The sequence below is a fragment of the Talpa europaea genome (assembly GCF_964194135.1).
Source record: "Talpa europaea genome assembly, chromosome: 1".
NCBI classification, from domain to species: Eukaryota; Metazoa; Chordata; class Mammalia; order Eulipotyphla; family Talpidae; genus Talpa; species Talpa europaea.
The window spans coordinates 21,731,869-21,752,967 of NC_140073.1; the positions used below are offsets into that span (position 1 = coordinate 21,731,869).

At 44.8% G+C, this 21,099-nt stretch overlaps 1 protein-coding gene across 1 annotated transcript; it reads left to right on the plus strand.

Annotated features, from left to right (window-relative positions):
• Positions 1 to 339: 339 nt before the first annotated feature.
• Positions 340 to 9,844, plus strand: LMO2 (LIM domain only 2; the record flags this gene model as incomplete). Its single annotated transcript, XM_084256079.1, has 3 exons — positions 340 to 380; positions 4,367 to 4,582; positions 9,350 to 9,844. The coding sequence occupies 3 exons, from the start codon at positions 340 to 342 to the stop codon at positions 9,567 to 9,569; spliced, it is 477 nt and encodes a 158-aa protein (XP_084112205.1). The 3' UTR covers positions 9,570 to 9,844.
• Between the last annotated feature and the right edge of the window lie 11,255 nt (positions 9,845 to 21,099).

Consider the following 21,099-nt stretch of genomic DNA (forward strand, 5'->3'; position numbering starts at 1 on the left):
GACCGGGCGGGCGGCGGCGGGACCGGGATGGAAGGTTAAGTCCTGAGCAGCGGCAGCAGCTGCTGCAGCCGCCCGGGGCCAGGCTGCGCGCCCGGGTGCCCGCCTCGGCCGCGGCGCGCCGGCTGCTGGGTGACTCGCTCTCTCTCTTTGGCGTTTGAAGGGAGCGCGGCGACTGTCCTTGAGCGCCGTGGGGCGAGCTCGCAGCCCGAGCGCCGGAGCAAGAGGAGGCGCAGGAGCAGCGGCGCCCGAGCACCCGAGGGGGTCCGAACCCCGGTCGCCGGCCAGCCCCGCGCCACAAAGGGAGCGCCCCCGCCGCCTGGCACGCCACCTCCCTCCCCAATGTCCTCGGCCATCGAGAGGAAGAGCCTGGACCCGTCTGAGTAAGTGTGGCCACTGCCGCTGTCACCCGAGGCGGCCATGGCCTCGCGCTCCCGGCGGGGGAGCTGGGGGGCCGCCCCCCACCACCCTGGGCTCCAGGTGCGCGCGGGCTGCGTCCCTGTGGCTCCCTGCGCCGGGCACGGGGCTGCCCCCCTTCCGCTTGGATGGCTTCGGGGGACCCCTGGGAGAGAAGCCGGGCTGTGGGTGGCAGGGACTGGGGTCGGTCCCGCGCTTCTGCGGGCCCCTGCAGACCACACGGGACGCTCCCCAAAGCCACCGCGGCCCGGAAAGTTTACACGCGAGCAGGCACAGGGGGAGCTCCGGGGCGCGCAGGTACAGTCCCAAGAGCGGTCAAGGCTTGATTCTGCCCCCCTTTCGCCTCCTCTCTCGCTCTCTCTTGAACCCCTTTCTCTTTGTCCACTTGATCTTGGGAAAAGGGGGGACATTTCAAGTGGAGGCCCCCCATTACCGAATGGCCCACCTCTGCGTCCGCAGGGGGAGAGGCTGCTGGTTGCACCTGGGTGGGCAGGTAGGGGGCCAAGCGGCCACCTAGGAGCTCTCTCAGACCTCAAGAGACTTAGGGTAGAATGCGGGGTTATCTGTATGTAACCCCTCCCCTCGAAGTCACTGGGGGGGGGGCGGTGAGCCTCGAAAGTTAGTGCCCCCTTTTGCTTACAGGTGAGTTTTTCTGGGTGGCAGAATTCCATAGCATTTATCATATCTCAAAAGCATTTGGGATCAGGCAACCCAGTGCTCTGAAGAGCTTTGCCACAGTTGTGGCCTGATCCTCTTACTGGTTTGGAATGTTCCCCACTGCCAGCCTGTGAGTCTAGCCCATTCCTCAGCGTTAACGTGGGGAAAAAGGGGTGTTTAAGATATCATTTTCCCGTCAACGCAAATGCCCTTTTAAGATTCATTAGCTGTCTGGTTTTGAGAATTTTTATTCCTTTGAAGTACCCATCTAATCCTTTGAAGGGATTTGTTACACAGACCAAAGGAGCTGGTTAATGACTTGTCCATTTGTGATTTTAAGAGGCATTTGTTTTGTTTTCTCTTTTGCCTTAAAAAGAATTGTGCTTTCTTGATTGAAGTCACCCTCCCCCATCCCCACTCCCAATTTCAGCCTTCTGTGGTGTTTATATACCTGGGTTTTACCCTCAGTCACCAGTGTGAAAGCTCAGCCTGTTCTCATAAAACACAGGAAGTGCCATGATCCAATGAGAATATAAACATCACCGTTCAGTCTTGAAGGAGCTACGTTTGTTCTAACAGAACAAACCTGTAAGGAGCTAGGTTTGTTCTAACAGAAACCCCAGCTTCCTTAAATTCTCAGGTGAAAAGTAACATACATTCCTTTTTAAAAGAATATGTCTATGCAGACAAGGGGTTTCAAGATAGTTTATCCACTTTTTTTCTCTTCTTTCCTTTTCTCTTTTTTTCTTTTTACAAACCTAGCATTACAACTTAGCCCTGAGTTTCAAAGCCTGGGCAAGACCACAGTAATACAATAAGAGTGAGCTGGGTGAGCTGGTGCCTCCTGCCTTCTCTACCAGCAAAACTTAGTCACTAAAACCTTTTATTAGAAGATAAATCTGTAGGTTTCAGTTCCCTGAAGGAAGTTTGCTCTTTTCAAAGTTTGTGATTTTTCAGAGACTAGAAAATTGAAACATCCAACCTCATAACACAGCAGGCAGCTACTAAAGGATGCGCAGCTACTCCATCCGCTTCACCCTGTGCCCAGTGAAGACTGGCTTTGATTAAAGATGGACCAGCCAGTTGAGAAATTACCGGGACATACTTCCCCCACCCAGCTCTCTTGGAAACTGTCAAGAAATTATTCCAGAAACCCAGACTGAAGTGATATTCAGGTGTCATCATCAGAGAGGCTCTAGGAAAATGTAAAATATTAATTTGAAGGTGAATCCCTTCAGTTATTGGCTTGGAACGTCCTCCCAAGATAATGTGATTTATCATTAATTATAGGAAGATAGATAGAGCCAATATCTTATCCTGTCCATTCCTATCTCATCTCAGGCCATTACAATTGCTCTTTTGCTTAACACTTCTGCTGCAGACTCTCCTGCTAGATGCTTCATTGTGTACTTACTCAAAGGGTCATGATGATAAGTAGCTCCACATTACAGACAGCAGCTTACCTAGGCACATGCAGATGAAACATTTCAACAGGAAGATGGCCAGAATTCATGAACACACAGGTTTCCTCTGTCTTGCAATCAGTGGCCCCTGCTGCCTCCCTGTGAGTAACAGGAGCAGTTCATTTTAATTCCAGGCAGTTTTGCACCAGCTAAGTGCAAATTCTCCTCTTTCACAGTTGGCTGGCAGCATCAGCATCAGGGCACCCAGTGTGGTTGAGGTTCTGTGAGTGTTTTCAGAAGCCCAGAGTGAGACCAGGGGCTGTGGAAAGAGAAGAGATGCAATTCTGAGGTGATGCATGTGCAAATACTGGGGATATTAGCTACTTCTCAGAAGGGAGAAAATCCTTATGGATAACCTGTGCAAACAAAGAAAAGCACGCCAGGCTTCAGTGAATTCTTGAAACTATTTAACATCTTGATTTTTAAAGAGCAAACCACGCTGGATTTTGCATTTCCTTGTTCCAAAAGGCAATAAGCTCGTGAAAGCCCCATCCTCTTTCTGCAATGTGTGGCTTGGGTTCAGCATCCCTCAGTGTTCTTAGTGAAGTGTGTGCTCTGCAGTCACCAGGCTATCAGAGTGTGTTGCAAACACTGGTTAGCTAAGCCTCATCACCCCTAAATACATGGGTGCTGACCAGTGTGGGCATAGGCATGAGGTCACCAGGAAAGTTAGTGTCAGCTGGAAATCAGAGACATAGATGTATGCCCTCAGCGTACCAGTGGGGCAATACCCTTTGGGGATTTCACAGTTGGAAACGCGTCCATTTTTAAATCATAGTAGAGTTTTAAAAAATAGGTTTGTCTCTGAGTAAAGAGCACTTGTTTGTTGTGACACATCAACAAGTATTGGGATTTTTTAGTGCCCCATTTGGTACTGGAATCATTTCTTCCACCCCTTGGTTTTCTTTTGGCAAATAAAGTTAGTTATTTAAAATGTTAGTTAATTAAAGTCAACTGGAGACTCTGACTTTTTCATGAAAGAAACTACAGCCTGGATGGAAATTGCAGAGGCTATTTAATTGCCTTCTGCTCTCTTGAAAACAATCATTGTCCTTCTCCCATTTTCTTCCCTAAATCAACTTTATCCAAATCAGCTTTGCCATTGTAAAACTTTTGTATCCTTTATAAGTTTCACAATGCTCTCAGTCTGGGATTTTCCTCCAAGGATTCATTTGGTGTGAAGGATGGTATGTGGGATTTCTGTAAAGAAAAAACAAAATAGTGAGAATTTCTATTATATCTAGATGGAACTTCCATTTTGGATAGAGAAAGCAACCGACAATGATTTTTAGTCACTTTGTTTTTTCTTCCACCCCTTCTGCTTTTGTGAAGTTGGGAAGGAATTGTGACAGGATGACTTGGAGATTCAGTTGGGGATTTGCATGCTTTTAGCCCTCTGGGCAATCTGCTGTCCTGGCAGCCGGTAGCCCTTTTAGTCCTGAACCCCAGTGAGGTTTTCAGCAGTGCCTTTAGGCCCTAGGGTTGGGGGGTGTGGAGAGGAAAAGAGGAATCTTGAAGATCAAGAAGGTGAGTAGGAGGAGCAAGTGGGAAAAAAAACGAAGGGAGACCTGCATGGCATTGGGCTAGGGTTGGGGAACAGCACCGGCCACAGTTGACCTGTGGCAGGATGGAGGCTAAGGCCAACTACCCGTCCAGGACTGGACACCCTAACCCAGGACTGGCTGGGCCTCCCTGCAGGCTGTGCTGTCCTTTCTCATGTCTCCACACAAAAAAGCCAGTGAAGTCCCCTGTTGGGTCCAGAGCGATTCTTGACCCCCCCAGTTCTTGTATCACCAAGATGAGGTTGTCCTTAACAGTTGTCTTCTTTGCAGGGAGCCAGTGGATGAGGTGCTGCAGATCCCCCCGTCCCTGCTGACATGCGGCGGCTGCCAGCAGAATATTGGGGACCGCTACTTCCTGAAGGCCATTGACCAGTACTGGCATGAGGACTGTCTCAGCTGTGACCTCTGTGGGTGCCGGCTGGGGGAGGTGGGGCGGCGCCTCTACTACAAGCTGGGCCGGAAGCTCTGCCGGAGAGACTATCTCAGGTATCTGCCCTGCAGCCCCTGGGCCCTCAGTGGGGAGGTCACAGACATGGAGTCCGGGTCTGTCTCCCCCAGCCCCTGCTACCTGCCCAAGGGGGTCAGGCCACTGAGACCGAGCCTCAGTTCCCCACATAGGAGCCAAGCTGACATTTCTTCCTATGTGACCAGTGGGTTCTTAGGAAGACAGTCCCTTACGGTAAAATACTAATATTTTGAAGGCAAGAGAAAGAGGAAACCCATAATTCAGATTACAAGTTCCCTTTGGGGTGTCAAACAAAGGATAGCATTGGGGACAAATACACAGGGAGTGTTATCCTTTGTAAGTTTGAAGGTAGGTTCTTAAAGCTCCCAAAGATACATCGAGGTTGCAGATATTCTTTTGAATGACTCCACTAGTCTGTGATGAGAAATTTAAGAAAAGAAGCACGTTTTCCCCAGCCTGTGCCAGTCATTTGCCTGTTACGGGGCCAAGGATCTCCTGTCAGTTGTAGGTTGAGTCCTGGCACATTGATTTCTAGATCTTTGACCTCAAGTTGTGAAACCTTCCTGAACCTCAATTTCTTCATCTGTAAAATGGGGAGAGTAATAGGACTGAGCCCAAGGAGAAGGGGAGCATTAGAAGGGAGGATCCTATAAAGTACCTGTCTAGATCCAGCAGTATCCATAGTTGTCAGCTTCTTGTATAACTACCCCTCGTGAAATTATAATGAACAAAGAGATGTATGAATGGGAAAGAAAAATAGGAACTCCACAGCTCCCAGTGAGACAGGAGCCAAGGACATGTCTGATGCCCCAGGTCATACTATTTATATTGGCCATGGGAATTTTCTAGCAGGCAATGAGTGCCTTAGCCAGAATCTTCTAGAATCCCAGTTTCCTATTAGCTGCTGTGGCGGTAACTCCATGCCCTCTACTGTCAGATCTGTTCAAGTGCGTAGCTGTCAGTTTTTCTGCCATCTTCCTGTGGCAGAGGGTCTGCGGGGCATGCAGCTCTAGTACATTAGGACCACCTAACCCGTGGAAGCTTGTTCAGACTCCAGTGCCCTTGGCTGCCAGGCCAGCTCTTCCTCCCTTACCTGCCCTCAGAGCATTTAACATTTAAAAAAAAAAATTGCAGGCAATTCCAGTAAAGGAAGCATATCTGTTTACTCAGAGGCTGATAAATAAGCTTCCCCACCTCCCCAAATTCCCTGTTAAGTCCTTGCAAATTTGGTGGTTCAGAAAAATAAGCATGGTTTTCAATGATCATGATTATAATCTTGACCAATTTTCTTTAGTTACAAGAAAATAGAGCTGGGAGAAGTAGAGACATGATTTTGCTGGCTAGTTTGCCAAGTCAGTGCAGAAGCAGACGGGTAAATGATTCCCATTGGGCCCTCTGACTGCATCCCTGTCAGATCATTTGAATCTTATTAAGTGAAGTGCAGAGAGAGTGAGGTCAAAAGAACCTGGCTTTCCCCTATCTCTATGGTTTTATATAACATTCAAGAATAAACCCGGTGCTGCCTGGGCTTGTTAATCTTTTCCATTTTTAAAAAGGAGAGAAAAAAATAGTCTGGGAGAACCCAATGTTAATTAACTTGTGTCTTGGTGACATGAAATAATTCTTCTGCCTGCTACATTCCTAGGCAACATGTTAATTAACTGCGTTAGTGCAGGCGTTTCCAGCCATCTTTTAATATTTATATTATTGTTATTAAAATGGGCAGGAGAAAGCTTAAGTTGTGACACCTCTCAACAGAGGGAAAAATCATGTGTTACTTTAGGGGTGATCTGAAGCTGTAGGCTTTTGTTTACTTATATCCCCAACATCTGACTGGCCGTGTTTTGGAAAAAGGCAAGTTTGAAGAGTAGCTAGATGGGTCCTATTTAGATGGGATTCGGCCTTTCCTCCCCCTCGGACAGCTTCTCCTCATGAGGATTTCCAATAGCTGATTGGCCTGTTGCAAGTCCTCGCCAGACTCTGAGCCTCAAATATTCATGAGACCCCCCCATACAGAAAGTAAACACTGGCTGCTGCGTTCTGTCACTTGGCACCTAGCAGTAGTTGCTAGCTTTTGTGACTGCCTAGTCCCCCCCTCAGATCCCTTTGTACTAATTTTCATCAATGTTTATGCACAGCGCATGCCTTCCACCTCCCCACCTGCCCTCTCAGAAAGGTTTTACTTTCAACAGCCAGCACCTACCTCTGTTGGCCCTCCAAGTATCTGCATGCCCCAGGCCTCTGAGGACCTGGGACAGTGGCTGGTATTTACGGGAGCACTGAGCCTGCTCCCTTGGGGGAGACAGGGCAACTTGGACTTGTACCCCAGATTTCCCTTGCCATCAAACTAGAGCTCCCCTCTGAGTGATTGTGCCTGAGATCACAACTTTGCTTACCTTTAAATCCTCGCCTCAGGGTCTGCTTCTGAAATTGCCAGCCTAAGGCATCCATTCACAGTGCAAGAGGTGAACGCTCCAGCCAGAGAGCCAGGTTCTGGTTTTTTTCTCACTGTGAGTAGAACCTCAGAATAGCAGAGCTGGAAGGGGTTTCAGGGCCCCCTTGCTTCATAGCTGAAGACCCACAAGTCACTTGTTCTGGGGCACCTGGCTAGAGCTGACCCTGAGTCCCGAGCTTGTGTTCCAAATGTTTGTCCTTCCTGCTTCACCCCCATTAGCTGCCTGATGTGTGTTGTAATTTACCCCCAGCTTCCCTTTAATAAACGCTCTTCTTCTTTAAGGGTCACACACCCCAGGCAGGTGGATTCATTCCTCACATACTGTTTCGTCAGCCATCTCTCCTTGCTCATGCCCAAACTCAACTTACTGAACAGTCAGGAAGCCAGAACTGTCTTTCCACTCTGTGACCTCCAATGTGGCGCTTCCCTACAGCTCTACCATCTGCTACTTTGGGATAAAATCTTCTCCCCCAGTAATGAGTTTGCTCCCAGGTGGTGCTTTGAAAACACTCAGAGATCTTCAAATGGAGAGTGGGATTCAGAGGGAAATTAGTTGGCCCCGGCTCTAGGAATGAGCTTTCTACCCACAGACCACATCTTCTTGATTCCATTAATTTTGCCTAAATATTTCAGAATGTGTCAACCGCCTTTATCTCCCCTACAACCTCTCCCAGTATTCCCACCGATTCTCTGCTATTCTGAAGGGAGTGAGAACTTCCAGTGAGAACATTTACCTACAACAGTCCTAAAAGCTTTATGTGGAAAGGATCTGTTAACAGAGTCATGTTGTCACATATGTGTGACTTCCTGTAGCAAGACTGGTAGAGCTGGGCATATACCTGAGATGTGTGAAAGCAGAACCAGCACTGGCTTAGCCCTGGTCCATTGGTGCCCTGACATGCTCCCTTTGATTTTTCTGACAGATGAGTGTGTTCGATGCTATGATCTCTGCCATCCCACAAGCTCAAAGGAATAGTTCTCACCAGGGTGACTCAGGTACTCAGGGCTAGTCCTAGACTCTGAATCCTAGTCTTCAATAAAATGCCCGTTTTATTGCATTCTTGGCCATTCCCTCTCAAAGGGGGCCCCATACCCCCTCCAGAGTTGACTGAGCCCCTCTCTAAATAATCATGTAGGAAGGACCTTTGTAGCTTAAGGTGGAATCTACAGCACCCCTTCCCACAGGTGGGATTAGTGACTTTGATATGCTAGAATCTGGGGCCTCAGAAAAATGCCCATTTTATTGCATTCTTGGTCATTCCCTCTCAAAGGGGACCCCACACCCCCTCCAGAGTTGACTGAGCTCTGCTTCTAAAATGTTCTACCAGCACCTGTGCTATTCTACTCTTGCACAAACTTCAGCTTGATTCTCAAACTTCAGCCTGCATCAGAATCTCCTGGAGATAAGCATGCATTAACACATGACTGCTGGGTCTCCCGCCTCCCTATTAGAGAGGTCCGAGAATTTGCATTTCTAAAAGTTCTCAGGTGATACCAGTAACACTGGTTCCTGAACTAGACTTTAAGAACCTTGGTGGTGCTGGCCTCCACCTTGTTGCACACCCTACCTTGGTCACTGAATATTGCTGGAAATAAGCAACTGATCAACTGAGATTTAGGAGAATCTTGTCAATGCAGAAGAAAAGATTCCCCAGAGATTCATGCCCAGAGGGCAGCGAGGACCTTGAATATAGATCTCCTATGCAGTGTGGAGAGATGCATTTACCCTCCAGATCTCTGAGGCAGGAACAACTGCACCCCATGTTTTCTGTCCAACCCTCTGTGTCTTCCAGAAGCTGGCCCCCAGCAAATAATCATGTAGCAAGGACCTTTGTAGCTTAAGGTGGAATCAACAGCACCCCTTCCCATAGGTGGGATTAGTGACTTTGATATGCTAGAATCTGGGGCCTCAGAAAGATGCCCATTTTATTGCATTCTTGGTCATTCCCTCTCAAAGGGGACCCCCAACCCCCTCCAGAGTTGACTGAGCTCCTCTTCTAAAATGTTCTACCAGGGAACACACCCTACATGCCTAACCTCTTAATTCACTATGGCTGAGGGGCTCTTCCAAAGAGGAGGGCTCCATGGCAGCCTAGGGATGGAGTGATTGCTGCAGGCAGGGGGAGAACTCAGAAGGGATGGGTGACGCCAAACACAAATGGCATGGACTCCAGCTTTGTCCCTTCTCAGAAAGGCTCCTCCCCTGGGCCCAAGCCTCACCTGCTTCCTGACACCTTGGAATCCAGCCTGCTGTATGCGCCCATCCGCCAGCCCTTGCTCCCAGCCTTGCCTCTGCTGCTGTCTTCTTAGCTTTCCTTCCTTTTCTCTCCAGGCTTTTTGGCCAAGACGGTCTCTGCGCTTCTTGTGACAAACGGATCCGTGCCTATGAGATGACAATGAGGGTGAAAGACAAAGTGTATCACCTGGAATGTTTCAAATGTGCCGCCTGTCAGAAGCATTTCTGTGTGGGCGACAGGTACCTCCTCATCAACTCCGACATTGTATGTGAACAGGACATCTACGAGTGGACTAAGATCAACGGCATGATATAGGCTGGAGTCCCCCCACCCCACCCCCACCCCAGGGAGGGTGTCATTTCCCTGAAGTCACTGTCTCCATGGGGGACTTCACTCACAGGCACTTGGGGGACTGGAGGGTGGGATGAGGCATTTCTTAGGGGATGGTAGACTCTCACTGGGCACCAAGATGCAGCATCCAAGGGACATATGGAAGGGACCATATGTAAATGTGACAAAAGGAACACCCTGTAGGGAGCACTTATGGCCCCTCTGTAGTAACTAACATGGCTAGCGAAAGAGAAGTGGGTGGCGTCAGGTGCTGTGGACCTTCACGTCTGAGACAGGGACTTCTTAGCAGGTTGACCTTTGAAAAAGAAAGATGTGCAATTCTTTCTTTCCTGGCTTTTATAACAGCCCTTCCTGGCTTTTATAACAGCCCTGTCCCGGTCACTGTCCTCCACACACTGGAAGGACAGAGAGGAGAGTGGTCATCCTTTTATTCTTGGCCACCCTCCCAAGGCCTTAAGCTTTGGACCCAAGGGAAAGTGCATGGAGACAGATTTCAGATGCGAATGAAAGCTGCAACTTTTAACCAAACAATTATTTAAAGCAATGCTGGTGAATCACTGTTTTTAGACACCTTCATTTTTGAGGTGAGGCGTTCCACAGATTGTTTCTATACAAATGTAAATCTAAAACAAAAAGTCGCTCAACTATTTTATTATCTTAGATTATATCAAACTATTTGTTGTGTGTAGTTTAAAAAAAAAAAACAACTCTGCAAACAATAAAAAACGACCGACTAAAATGCAGTGTTGTTTTTTTTGATAATGACTCACAATTTGGGGTGGCAGGAAAATGGCTTTTTATATTGTCACAGAGAAGTAAATAAGCAATTTACTTTTAGGTCAAATAAAAACTTGCGTTTATTGCTTGGGTTTATACCAGGCAGGCACGTTTCTATATTACTAGCAATTATGTAACAGGTCATCATGTAGCTCAGAGGGATGTAGAATAATTAAATTGTTATTGTAAAACCTGCATTTCACTTGAGCGTTGTACAGAATGAACGGAAGGCAAGATCATTGCCTTTGGGAAACCTGTAACCTAGAAAGGACACAAAAGCATAAAAACAGATTCCCTTTGGGAGAGAAGGTAATTACCTAGTGTGAAATGTGGCAAAGATGCTGAGCTTGACACTTCGATTTTTCCAAGACGTGTGTCTCAGGGTATTTTATGACAAGTGGTTAAGAGGACCCTACTTTGAGGATTTAAAGCAGGCACCTCTGAGTGTTTGCCTTGCACCCTATTCAGGCTGCCATGAACTGACTCAGAGCGCCACCTGCCGGTCATCACCTCAGCGCCCTATTTCAAGAAATGTCCCAAGGAATGACAAGCCTTGGTGAATATACTGCCCCATTAATTCATAAAAATATTGACCAGTACCAAGAAGTCTTAATGTGTTTAATCATCATGACGTCATCAACTGACTCGCACTCTACAGTTAATTAACTGATATTCCTTTAAGACCTTGGTCACTGAGATTTGGTTTGTTTCTTCTTCCAGAAGAGAAATAACGAGGAGTCCCTTGACCTGTAAGATGCTAAAAGTGGTTGGGGAATTTGGCTGTTTAAGGTGGCCTACTTAAAGCAAGTCTAATTATATTGCATTCCAACTCTCTGGGAGTCAGCAGCTACCAAGGAGGGGACACTTGTTCTAAGTCACCCGTTCTCAAATTGTGGTCTCTGAACCAGCAGTATCAGCATCACCTGGGAACTTATTAAAAGTCAAGATTTATGGGCTCCACCCCAGACAGTGAATCGGAAACTCCGTGAATGGGGTTCAGCAATCTGTGTTTTAACAAGTCCCAAGGACGATTTTGACTCATGCTCACGTTTGAGAATGGCTGCTTTCACACATTCCTCAGTTAGGAAGAACACGTGGTCTAAGTGAGTAAGAGCTTATATTTGACACAAAGACAATCCCTGAGTAGTGTTTCCACAAGTCGACAAACCTTGTTGACAAAGCCATTGTCTCTAAACTGAAAAATCTTAGATAATTTTGTCACTCAGCTAACCACTGTCACCTACCAGATCACAATTCAAACCATCATTCATAACCAGGTTGACATGAATAATAATAATAGATTTTAGCTATGCAATTATGAGCAGTGGTTGGTAAAAATTTTAAATGATGCTTGCTTTGGAAATGCGAATTTTATTCTTAATCCCTGTGGTAACACAACACCTGCGCAATGCAAGAAATCAGTCGACTCCCTTGTCACCCTGCAGAAAGCAACAATGAACACATTCCACGTGTTAATGGCACCATTTTGCAGAATTGCAAATGCACAACCTGAGTCTCCATGATAAGTCACCCCAGAGCCCTAATGCCTAACCCACAACTGAATTTGAGAGGAAAGATATGTGAGGAGACTTAGCAAGGGACCAGCACTCAGACTATCCTGACAGTCCTTGCCTGAACCTGCAACCCACACGCCTTAGACCCAGAGTCAGGGGAACCAGATACCCACTACCCTGGTGCAAGTCTTGATTCAGGAGTTTGCTGAGACATTTTGCTTCCTCTGCCTCTTTCATGTCTCTGGCCCAAACCAGCTTCCCTTTATTGCAGTAGAACCTTTACTTTTCAGGGAACCTTGGAATCCTACAAAGTTAAAACAGAGCCTTGGCTAGGAACTTTATCATCTGAAGACTTGGGTGGAATTGCAATGTTATGACTTCATTTTCTTAACAACTTTCAGGCACTGACCATGTGCCAGGCACTACTTGAGGTATTTTACAAATATTATCTCCTTTAATCTACACAACAACCGTAGGTGGCAGTTTCTATTTATTGTCCTCTGCATTTTACTGCCAGGGAAACAAGCATAGATAGGTCTTCAGCGATAAATGACAGAAGTAGGCTGTAACCATGGCCCTCATCCTGGTGCTCTGTTACCTTTCTCTTAGAAACCTGAAGCTCAAGTTTCTCATCTGCAAAACAGAGACAATTAATACCTTTCTACCTAGGTTATTTCAAAACATTTGAGTTCAGCCTAGCCAGAAATATAACCAAAGCACAAGATTAGCACCATAATAAAGATAAGTAAATAGTACTATTATAACACAGATAAGGGAACAATTAAATCAGCCCAGGGGTGACAGTCTGGGGGTCAAGAGTAGGTGACATTTCAAATGACCTCGGATCAGAAAGGAGGTTACACAGGCAGGAACAAGACTCAGAGATCTTGGGGCCTCCCTGATGGCACAAGAGGTTAGGTCTCAGCACTATGAAGCTATCTGCAGCCACTGCAACACTACTTCAATCCCCAACCAGGGAGGTGACCCACATGGTACAGCAGACCTCTCCTGTCTCGCCCACTTCTCCCCTAAGCAGTGTATTTCAGTAGATCCGTAGATCTACCTGTTCAGTTCCCCACTCTGTCTCTGGTGAATCCTCTCCCCACCCCTGCCCCACATCTCTGGCCTGCACCCCAGCTCTTGTTTGCATAAATAAATCAATCTTTGTTTAAAAAAAGACACAGAGACCTTGGCCTTGCAGAGCAAGTAGTCAGGTGAGCCCAGAGCTTCCCTGGAGATGGTGGTAGCAGTACTGGGCACCGGCTGGAGAGTGGTTGGGGTGGGAGGTAAAAGGGTTTAAACTCTGGTTCTGTCATTTTCTGGTGGGATCACCTCTGATTCTCAGTCCCCTTATAGGAGGATACTATCAGGTCAGGCACAAGATCTTGACACAGTGACCATTGCTGATTTGACATTGAACCTTCTGCTCCAGCCCCTCCTCTTCCAGTGTGCCGCCTCTTATAAGTGGTTCTCAAACTCTAGTGCTCAGGAGTCTCCTGATTAATAAGAGAGGTTGTCAGTCTGAAGGCCCCTGGACTGTCCTACAAATGCACAGAACCAGGATCTCTTAGGTGGGACCCAGGGGTCTACAGGCCTGCAAGCAATCCCCTCCTTTGCTGTTGCAGTTTGTGCAGGTTATTTCCTGACTTGATTAAGCTGTAAACGCTAGAGTTCCTAGAGGGCAGAGACAGTGTCACCGCTTGTCCCTATGACCAGACCCTAGCACTTGCCTGGCACCTACTAGGCATTTATGTGTTAATGAAATAACTTCTTGACTCCCCTCGCAGCTTCCACAGCAGTTCTTGCCCAAAATATTTTCTTTGATTTTCAACTCTGTTCTTTAAAATTTCATTTGGTAAGGTGGCCTTATCTCAAATTAGCCTGTGCATTCTTCAGCATCGCTTATAACAATTAGGCCAATGTTTTTCATATGGGAAAGAAGGAATAAATATTTAAGGGATGGTAAGAGGGAGGGCTGGTGAGGCTTTCCACAATGTTGAGACTGAATAGCAAATAAAATTCAAAATAATAAGCATACCCCAGGAATCTTGGGCAGGAGGAATGGAGGTATAATATGAACCTGGAACATTTTATTATGCCCAAATGTAAGGAAGTGCTAAAAAAATTTACATAAACATGTCACAAGAAGTCAGATTGGAAGATCTATTAATGGTCAAGTCAGGGACAGTTTACCAAAATAATTAAGGGTAGTAATGAGTTATACACCACTGGGGGAGAAATTAGCATTCATAAGCTGATATCAATAATAAATAAAAAAGCAGACTCTTGAGGGCCTCCCCAGTGGCACAGCAGGTTGAGCACAGTGCTGTGAAGCTGTCCACAGCCTCTGCAGTGCCAGTTCAATTCCCATCCAGGCAGGGAGATTCCCACATGGTACAGCAGACTTCTTCTGTCTCACCCGCTGCTCCCTTCAGCAGTGTACTTCGGTCCTCCTGCCTGTTCTGCTCCCTGCTCTGTCTCTGATGGATTCTCTCACCCTTGCCTCTGGCCTGTACCCCAGTGCTTGTATAAATAATCTTTTTTTTTTTTTTTAAAAAAGCAGACTCTTGAGTGTCAGCAGCTAAATGTAAAGAGAATGTGGGGGTTGAAAAAAAATCATCATTTACAACTGTCATAGTTAAACGATAACATCAAGAAGAATCATCAATAGTCACTAAATTCAACAAGGGGCAAGATCTTGGGTGATCTTCAAGTGCCATCCCAGGTGCAAGGAGAAAAACCAGTCATGACACAGGAGAAACTGGACAGTACCTTGACCAGGTGGCCAATGAGGGGCAGATGGACATGTGCCTCCAGATGTGACACCCTCAAGGACACAGCATCACTCTTTAGTATTCCACCGGCGAATGCATAACCTGAATCTAATTATGAGACAAATTCTCTTCTCAAAATGATGAACGTTATACTGAAAGGGAGGGGAGAGGTAGTGATTTCAATTCTTCCAAAATGCCCGTGTCATCAAAGACAACAACAGGTTGTAGGATACCTGACAACTAAATTCAATGCCTAGATCCAGCACCAGAGGGGAGGAAATGCTCTATAAGGCATCACTGGATCAGGTGAAAAAAAACAAAAAATGAGTGGGCAGATTAATTCAAAGAATGGCATAATTGTTAAATTTACAGTTTGATAGCTGCACGGTAGTTATATGAGAAGATCTCTGATACCGGAAAATAAATATACACTGAAATACTTAGGAGTAAAGGGTCATGACATATTTAACTTATTTTCAAACAATTGAGAAAGAAGTTATGTGTGTCTGTGTGTGGAAAGAGAATGTAAATGAAAGTAAATGAATAAAAATGTTAACAGGCAAATCCAGGTAAAGTATGTATAGATATACTATTTTCATTCTTTCAACTGCTCTATATTTTTAAAACTGTGTACAAATAAAAAAATTTTTCAAAGCTCAGTAATCCTGACTTTTTCTTGCTCTGGGCTTTCAGTTTAATTAGGAGAAGTACAAGAAAGATATGAAAGAAAAATAGTTTAGAATTCAATGACCATATACTGTTTATACAATTTTACTGTACTTTTGACCTTAGAAATAAAGAATGAGTCTCAAGCAAGTCGCCCTGAACACAAGCTACGCTCGCGCACAGCAAACACACAATGTGAGATGTGTCTATGAGGGTTCACATAGTGCCAATTTCTGATGCATCTTATTTCTCAAGCTTATAAGATGAGCTTACTACAAATTCTACATTTCCTTTGTAATTAGGATCAAGATTTAATCATCTGGCTCTGAAATGTGTGTCTGATAGAACCATGAACTTAAGCTATAATGTTTTGTATGTAGATCTAAGAATTGAGTCAAAAGAAGTTTCAAAGCATTAAAGTCACTTCCGTTCTCTGCCAGTGAATATGAATTAATTCTCCCGGAAAATCATCATTTCTCTGACTTAATAGAATCTTTGAAGCTGAATCAAGTCAATTTCCATTGTCACATTCCGAAGCTTTTGAACTGGGTGCACTGAATTACCCTATTCGGTGGCCACCTTGAAGATGACTTTGTGGTGATCCTAAAAAAACCGACAGCAGCAGGATCTGCAGTGCAGCCTTAAGACCCCACTCCATTCATTCCATTACTTAATGAATAGCTTAAGGTAAATGCTACCTTTAAATACATATTAAAGTAGATATGAAGACAATGTCATGTGACAGAATATTGAATTGGAAATAGGAAACTTGATCTGGCCACTAATTAGGGATATGTCTTTGAGTAGGGATATGTTCTCTTTTGTACAATGAGGAACCGATTATAGATTATTCCTAGGAATTTGCTCCTCAATCTTTGATTTGCCGACAGGTAAGAATGAAAATTGAGAGTAAGAGCTTGTCATAGCCAGTCTCCAAGATGCCCATAGTGATTCTCTCCCCCAGGCTTCATGCCCTGTGAATCTACCCACATCAAATTGGGCAAACTTGCCCAATAGCCAATGGGCTATTGCAGAGATGACAAGGTGTGGCTACTGAGGATGGGTCATTAAAGATACTGTGACTTCTATTCTGCTGTCTCTTGGCTCACTTGTTCTGGAGAAAACCAGCTACCCTATTGTGAAGATACTCAGACAGCTCCATGTAGTAGAGAGGACTCCAGGCCTCTTGCCAACTGTCAGTGCTCATTTGCCACTCACAGAACTGAGCCATCCTGGAAACAGAGCCCCCAGCCCTGATCAAGTCTTCAGATGACAGCAGCCCTGACCTACACCTTGACCGTCACTCCATGAGAAACAACCAAGCCAGAATGAGTTAACTAGGCTGCTTCTGAATTTCTGACCCACAGAAATTACATAAGACAAATAATTGTAGTTTGAAGTTTCTGAATTTGGGGGCAATTTCTTATGCAATAAACATAACAAACTTCTATAACAATATGAAGGAATAATTTAATGTCTGTTGAATCTAATGATAAAAAATTGAGCTTTTATTTTGTATGCCTTTTGATTTTTTATTTTTCCAGGCATTTATTTTTTATTGTATCTTATAAAAGTATCAGTCCCTAGGGGATAAAAAAATTTTTTTTGTAATGGTCCTATTCACTGAGAGTATGAAAAGCTCTGATTAAAATAATACGTTCTTAAAGCTGGAAACAATTTTTGAAATTATCCAGTTTGACTTCTTACCCAGTGAACAAAATGTCTTACAGCATTTCCTATAATTTCCCAGCAATAAAGTTCAGATTCTTAGTAGCGTTTTTATTATCACCATTGTTATTAAACATGCCTTTTATTGAGCACTTGCCATGCTCAGGCACCTTGCTAAGCATTTCATGGTCCTTACCCAACGCAGTAGATATTTCTATCCAAATTTTACAAAAGAGGAAAGAGAGACTTGGGGTAAAGCCTGGACTTTGACTAACTCAAGTCATATGATTCCAGACCCATCATATTACCTTTAGCTTCCATCATTTGTTTATCTCTAATAAGCTTCCTTTAATATAACCAAGCAACATGTTTTCTCTGACATTTGGAAATTGCCTTTCCACTTATTTTAAAGACAAAGAGACTGTATTAAAATCCTAATATAGCCAATCCCCCCCCCAAAAAAAAATGCCAAATTTCCTGTTTACCAACTGGGCTTTTAAAATTGCATTTGATTTACCTAATAAAATGAGGGGATGTAACAGAGAAGATTGATTTTTAGAGACAAACAGGTGTGGGTCCAGTTCTCATCAGGCTTCTCATCTGTAAAATGGGGGTAATGATACTTTAGCATGTTATTGCAAAAATAATGGATAATCCACATAAATCAGTGAGAACAGTTCTAAGCATTCATGCATCTCACTTGCATTCAATAAACTTGTGTGGAGTTCGCCTATGTGATAAGCACTGTTCTTGGGAGCAGAAACACAGGAGAGAACGCGACAGACCTGAACCCACGTCCTTTACATTCTAGCACGAAGAAAGAGGAAAAGTACATAAAAATGGGCAAGCTTATTTCGGATAGCGATTAATGAAATAAAGAAAATAAAATAGGACAAAATAATAGAAAATAAAGAAATACGGAGTGCTTTTTCATTTTGGATGGGGGTTTGAAGGTGGTCCTGGAAAGGTCTTGGTGAGGAAGTGACTTAGAGCAAGGACCCAAATGATAGGAAGGATCCCACCATACAGACATTTGGGAAAAGAGAAAACAGGCAAGTGTAAGATCTTGAGCCAGGAGCAAGCTTGGTTAGATCAAAGAACAGCAAGAAGTCCAGAATAGTTGGAAAGAAAGGTGATCTTCAAGGCTAGATCACACAGGAGCTTGTAGGTCGAGGATGAACTCAGATTTTACTTGAACTGCAGGGGCAAACTTTTGGAATCTTGGAAGCAGGAGAGTGACTTATTACTGTAATGAGTGTTTTAAAAGATCACCCTGGCTGAGTGTGTATTTGGGACTACAGACGGACCAGGTGGGGAGCCCTTGAATAATCCATGTGAGTGCCGGTGGTAGCTCTCCCTAGAGTGTTTGCAAAAAGGATGGAAAAAGTCAATGGATTGAAGATATACTCAGTAGCTCAACTGATTTAGCAGGCACTAACAATGATGTCTTTATTATTATTACTACTAGTAAACTAACACTAATAGGGAAGCTTCACCATCTGGGGCATTATTTTTTGTTGAAGAAATATTATCTTCTCGGGGTTTATTTCGATGCAGTTTGCTATATTGTCTAAAGTTTTACATGCTTACTGTGACCAGGGGATAGGAGCTATTGAGAAAAGAAAAATTCATTTGAATATAGATAAAACCTTTCCTCCATTACCTGGTGATTGAAGGGAAAAAAAGATAGTTGGTCTTAACTCCTGGAGTCTTGGAGTCATTAGGAAAAAAATGAGACTTTCAGACCCTGCCTGCGGTGACTTATAATGAAATCATGGTGAGCAAATGAGCAAATCCAGCCATACCAAACAAGAGACTGTGAGAGCAGTCAGACCCAGCTGAGAGCAGTCAGACCCAACTGAGAGCAGTCAGACCCATTTGAGAGCAGTCAGACCAAGTTGTACACAAAGATTGAACAAAATCAAAACTGGAGAATGCTCAGTTTGGGCAAGATAGTGGCCTAAGATAACCTATAACACCTATACATGCTGAATAAAAGAAATCCAAGTGATTTTCAAGTGCAAAACTAAGCTGCAAGAAAAATAGAGATGGAAAATTTTAGTCCCAGAAGTAGAGGTCAGAAAAATTGCATAAAGACAAAGACACCAAGATATTCTGGGGGAACTGCTGGCCATTACAACCTGGCTCCAGGCTGAAATAAGAGGTTGTTGGGAAGCAAGAAATCTATATAAGAACAGAGATAGAAAAGGGACATGGCCGCAGCAAAAGGGTGGCCTGGCAAGAGATCTGTCTACAGGCACTGAGAGATGTCAAGGAAGTAATCTCTGCATGGGCTTTGAATGAGAGAGAACAGAAGTTTCCCCTGAGAACTGAAAACCTCAGACCTGTCCCTTGCATAAGTTCTGATTGTAAAATAAATGTGTAGCGCCCCTGCCCCATCTCCCCAGGAACATACCAACTTTTTCTAAAGGGACATACAATGAAGGACTTGGGCAGTTTCCTTGGGAAAAATAAAGCCTCCTTCAAGAGGAGCTTAAAATAACAGACAGATGCACCACATAAATGAAACGCATGGCACATGAGGATAGCATCACTCTTGCCGTGAGCCAAGGTCAGAAAATAAAAACACAGAGACATTCTTTCAAAGGCAGACTTAAACAAGAACAAAAAGATTTTTGTTTTTCTAAAAAGGGGAATTAAAGAACTGATATTAAAAACTCAAAGAATGAGTGAAGTAGTAGGACAGCAAAATAAGGAATTAGTGAGCCAGTAGACAGAGTTAAGGAGATTACCAGAGTTAGATTAAGAAAAATGGAGGTGGGCCTCCCTGGTGTTGCAGTGGATTGAGCACAGTGCTGTGAAGCTGTCTGCAGCCTCTGTGGCGCTGGTTCAATTCCTAGCCAGCCAGGGAGCTACCCGCATAGCACGGCAGACCTCTCCTGTCTTGCCCGCTGCTCCCCTCAGTATGCAGTGTATTTCTGTCCTTCTGCCTGTTCTGCTCCCTGCTGTCTCTGGTGGATTCTCTCACCCTCCCGTGCCTCTGGCCTGTATTCCAGGGCTTGTATAAATAAATAAATCTTTAAAAAAAAAGTAAGAAAGAAAAATGGAGGTTAGATCAACCTATATTCATTCTATAGATGAGTATCCAGGCATGAGTATCCAGACAATTTCCCATATTCCTTTTTACATGCCATAGGACACTGATTGAAGTTCTCTGGTGAAACAGAACCAAAAAGAGTAGGAAATGTGGAGTGGAAGGCCCCTGGGAACAGAGAGCGCACTAAAGAGATGCTAATGAAATATGATTTCATTTTCTTAGACAAACACTTTGGAATTGGAATGGGGATAACTCTAGATGGTTTCATGTGGTTATTCTGGTATGCTAGTTTTCCCTTTTTTATTCCATGAGGAATTCCTGATCATGAATGAAAACAGATTTTTTTTTTAAATATTTATTTTTATAGGAGAGCTGGGGTACAGGCCAGAGGTACGGGAGGGTGAGAGGATTCACCAGAGACAGAGTGGGGAGCAGTCAGGTAAAAGTACTGAAAACACTGCTGAGGGGAACAGCAGGAGAGACAGGAGAGGCCTGCCACGCCATGTGGCTATCTCCCTGGTCGGCCGGGAATCGAACCCGCACTGTAGAGATGAGGACAGCTTCACAGCGCTGCACTCAACCTGCTATGCCACCAGGGAGGCCGAAAATGGACATTTTATATATATATTTTTTTAAGATTTATTTATTTATTTATTTATTTATTTATTTATTTATTTATTTATTTATACAAGCACTGGGTACAGTCAGAAGCGCGGGAGGGTGAGAGAATTCACCAGAGTCAGAGCGGGGAGCAGAGCAGGCAGAAGGACCGAAGTACACTGCTGAGGGGAGCAGCGGGCGGCAGGAGAGGTCTGCGCGCCATGTGGGACCCTCCTCCGGTGGCTGGGGAGCAACTGGGGATCGAACCGGCGCCATGGAGGCTTTGGGCAGCCTCGCAACCCAGCGCTCAACCGCTGCACCACCGGGGAGGCCCCGAAAATGGACATTTTAAAAGGTTGTATTCCTTATCCCAGAACAAGAAAAGAAATTCTCTTCTCATACTTCATTATTTCCCTGTCCAGGCACATACAGAATAG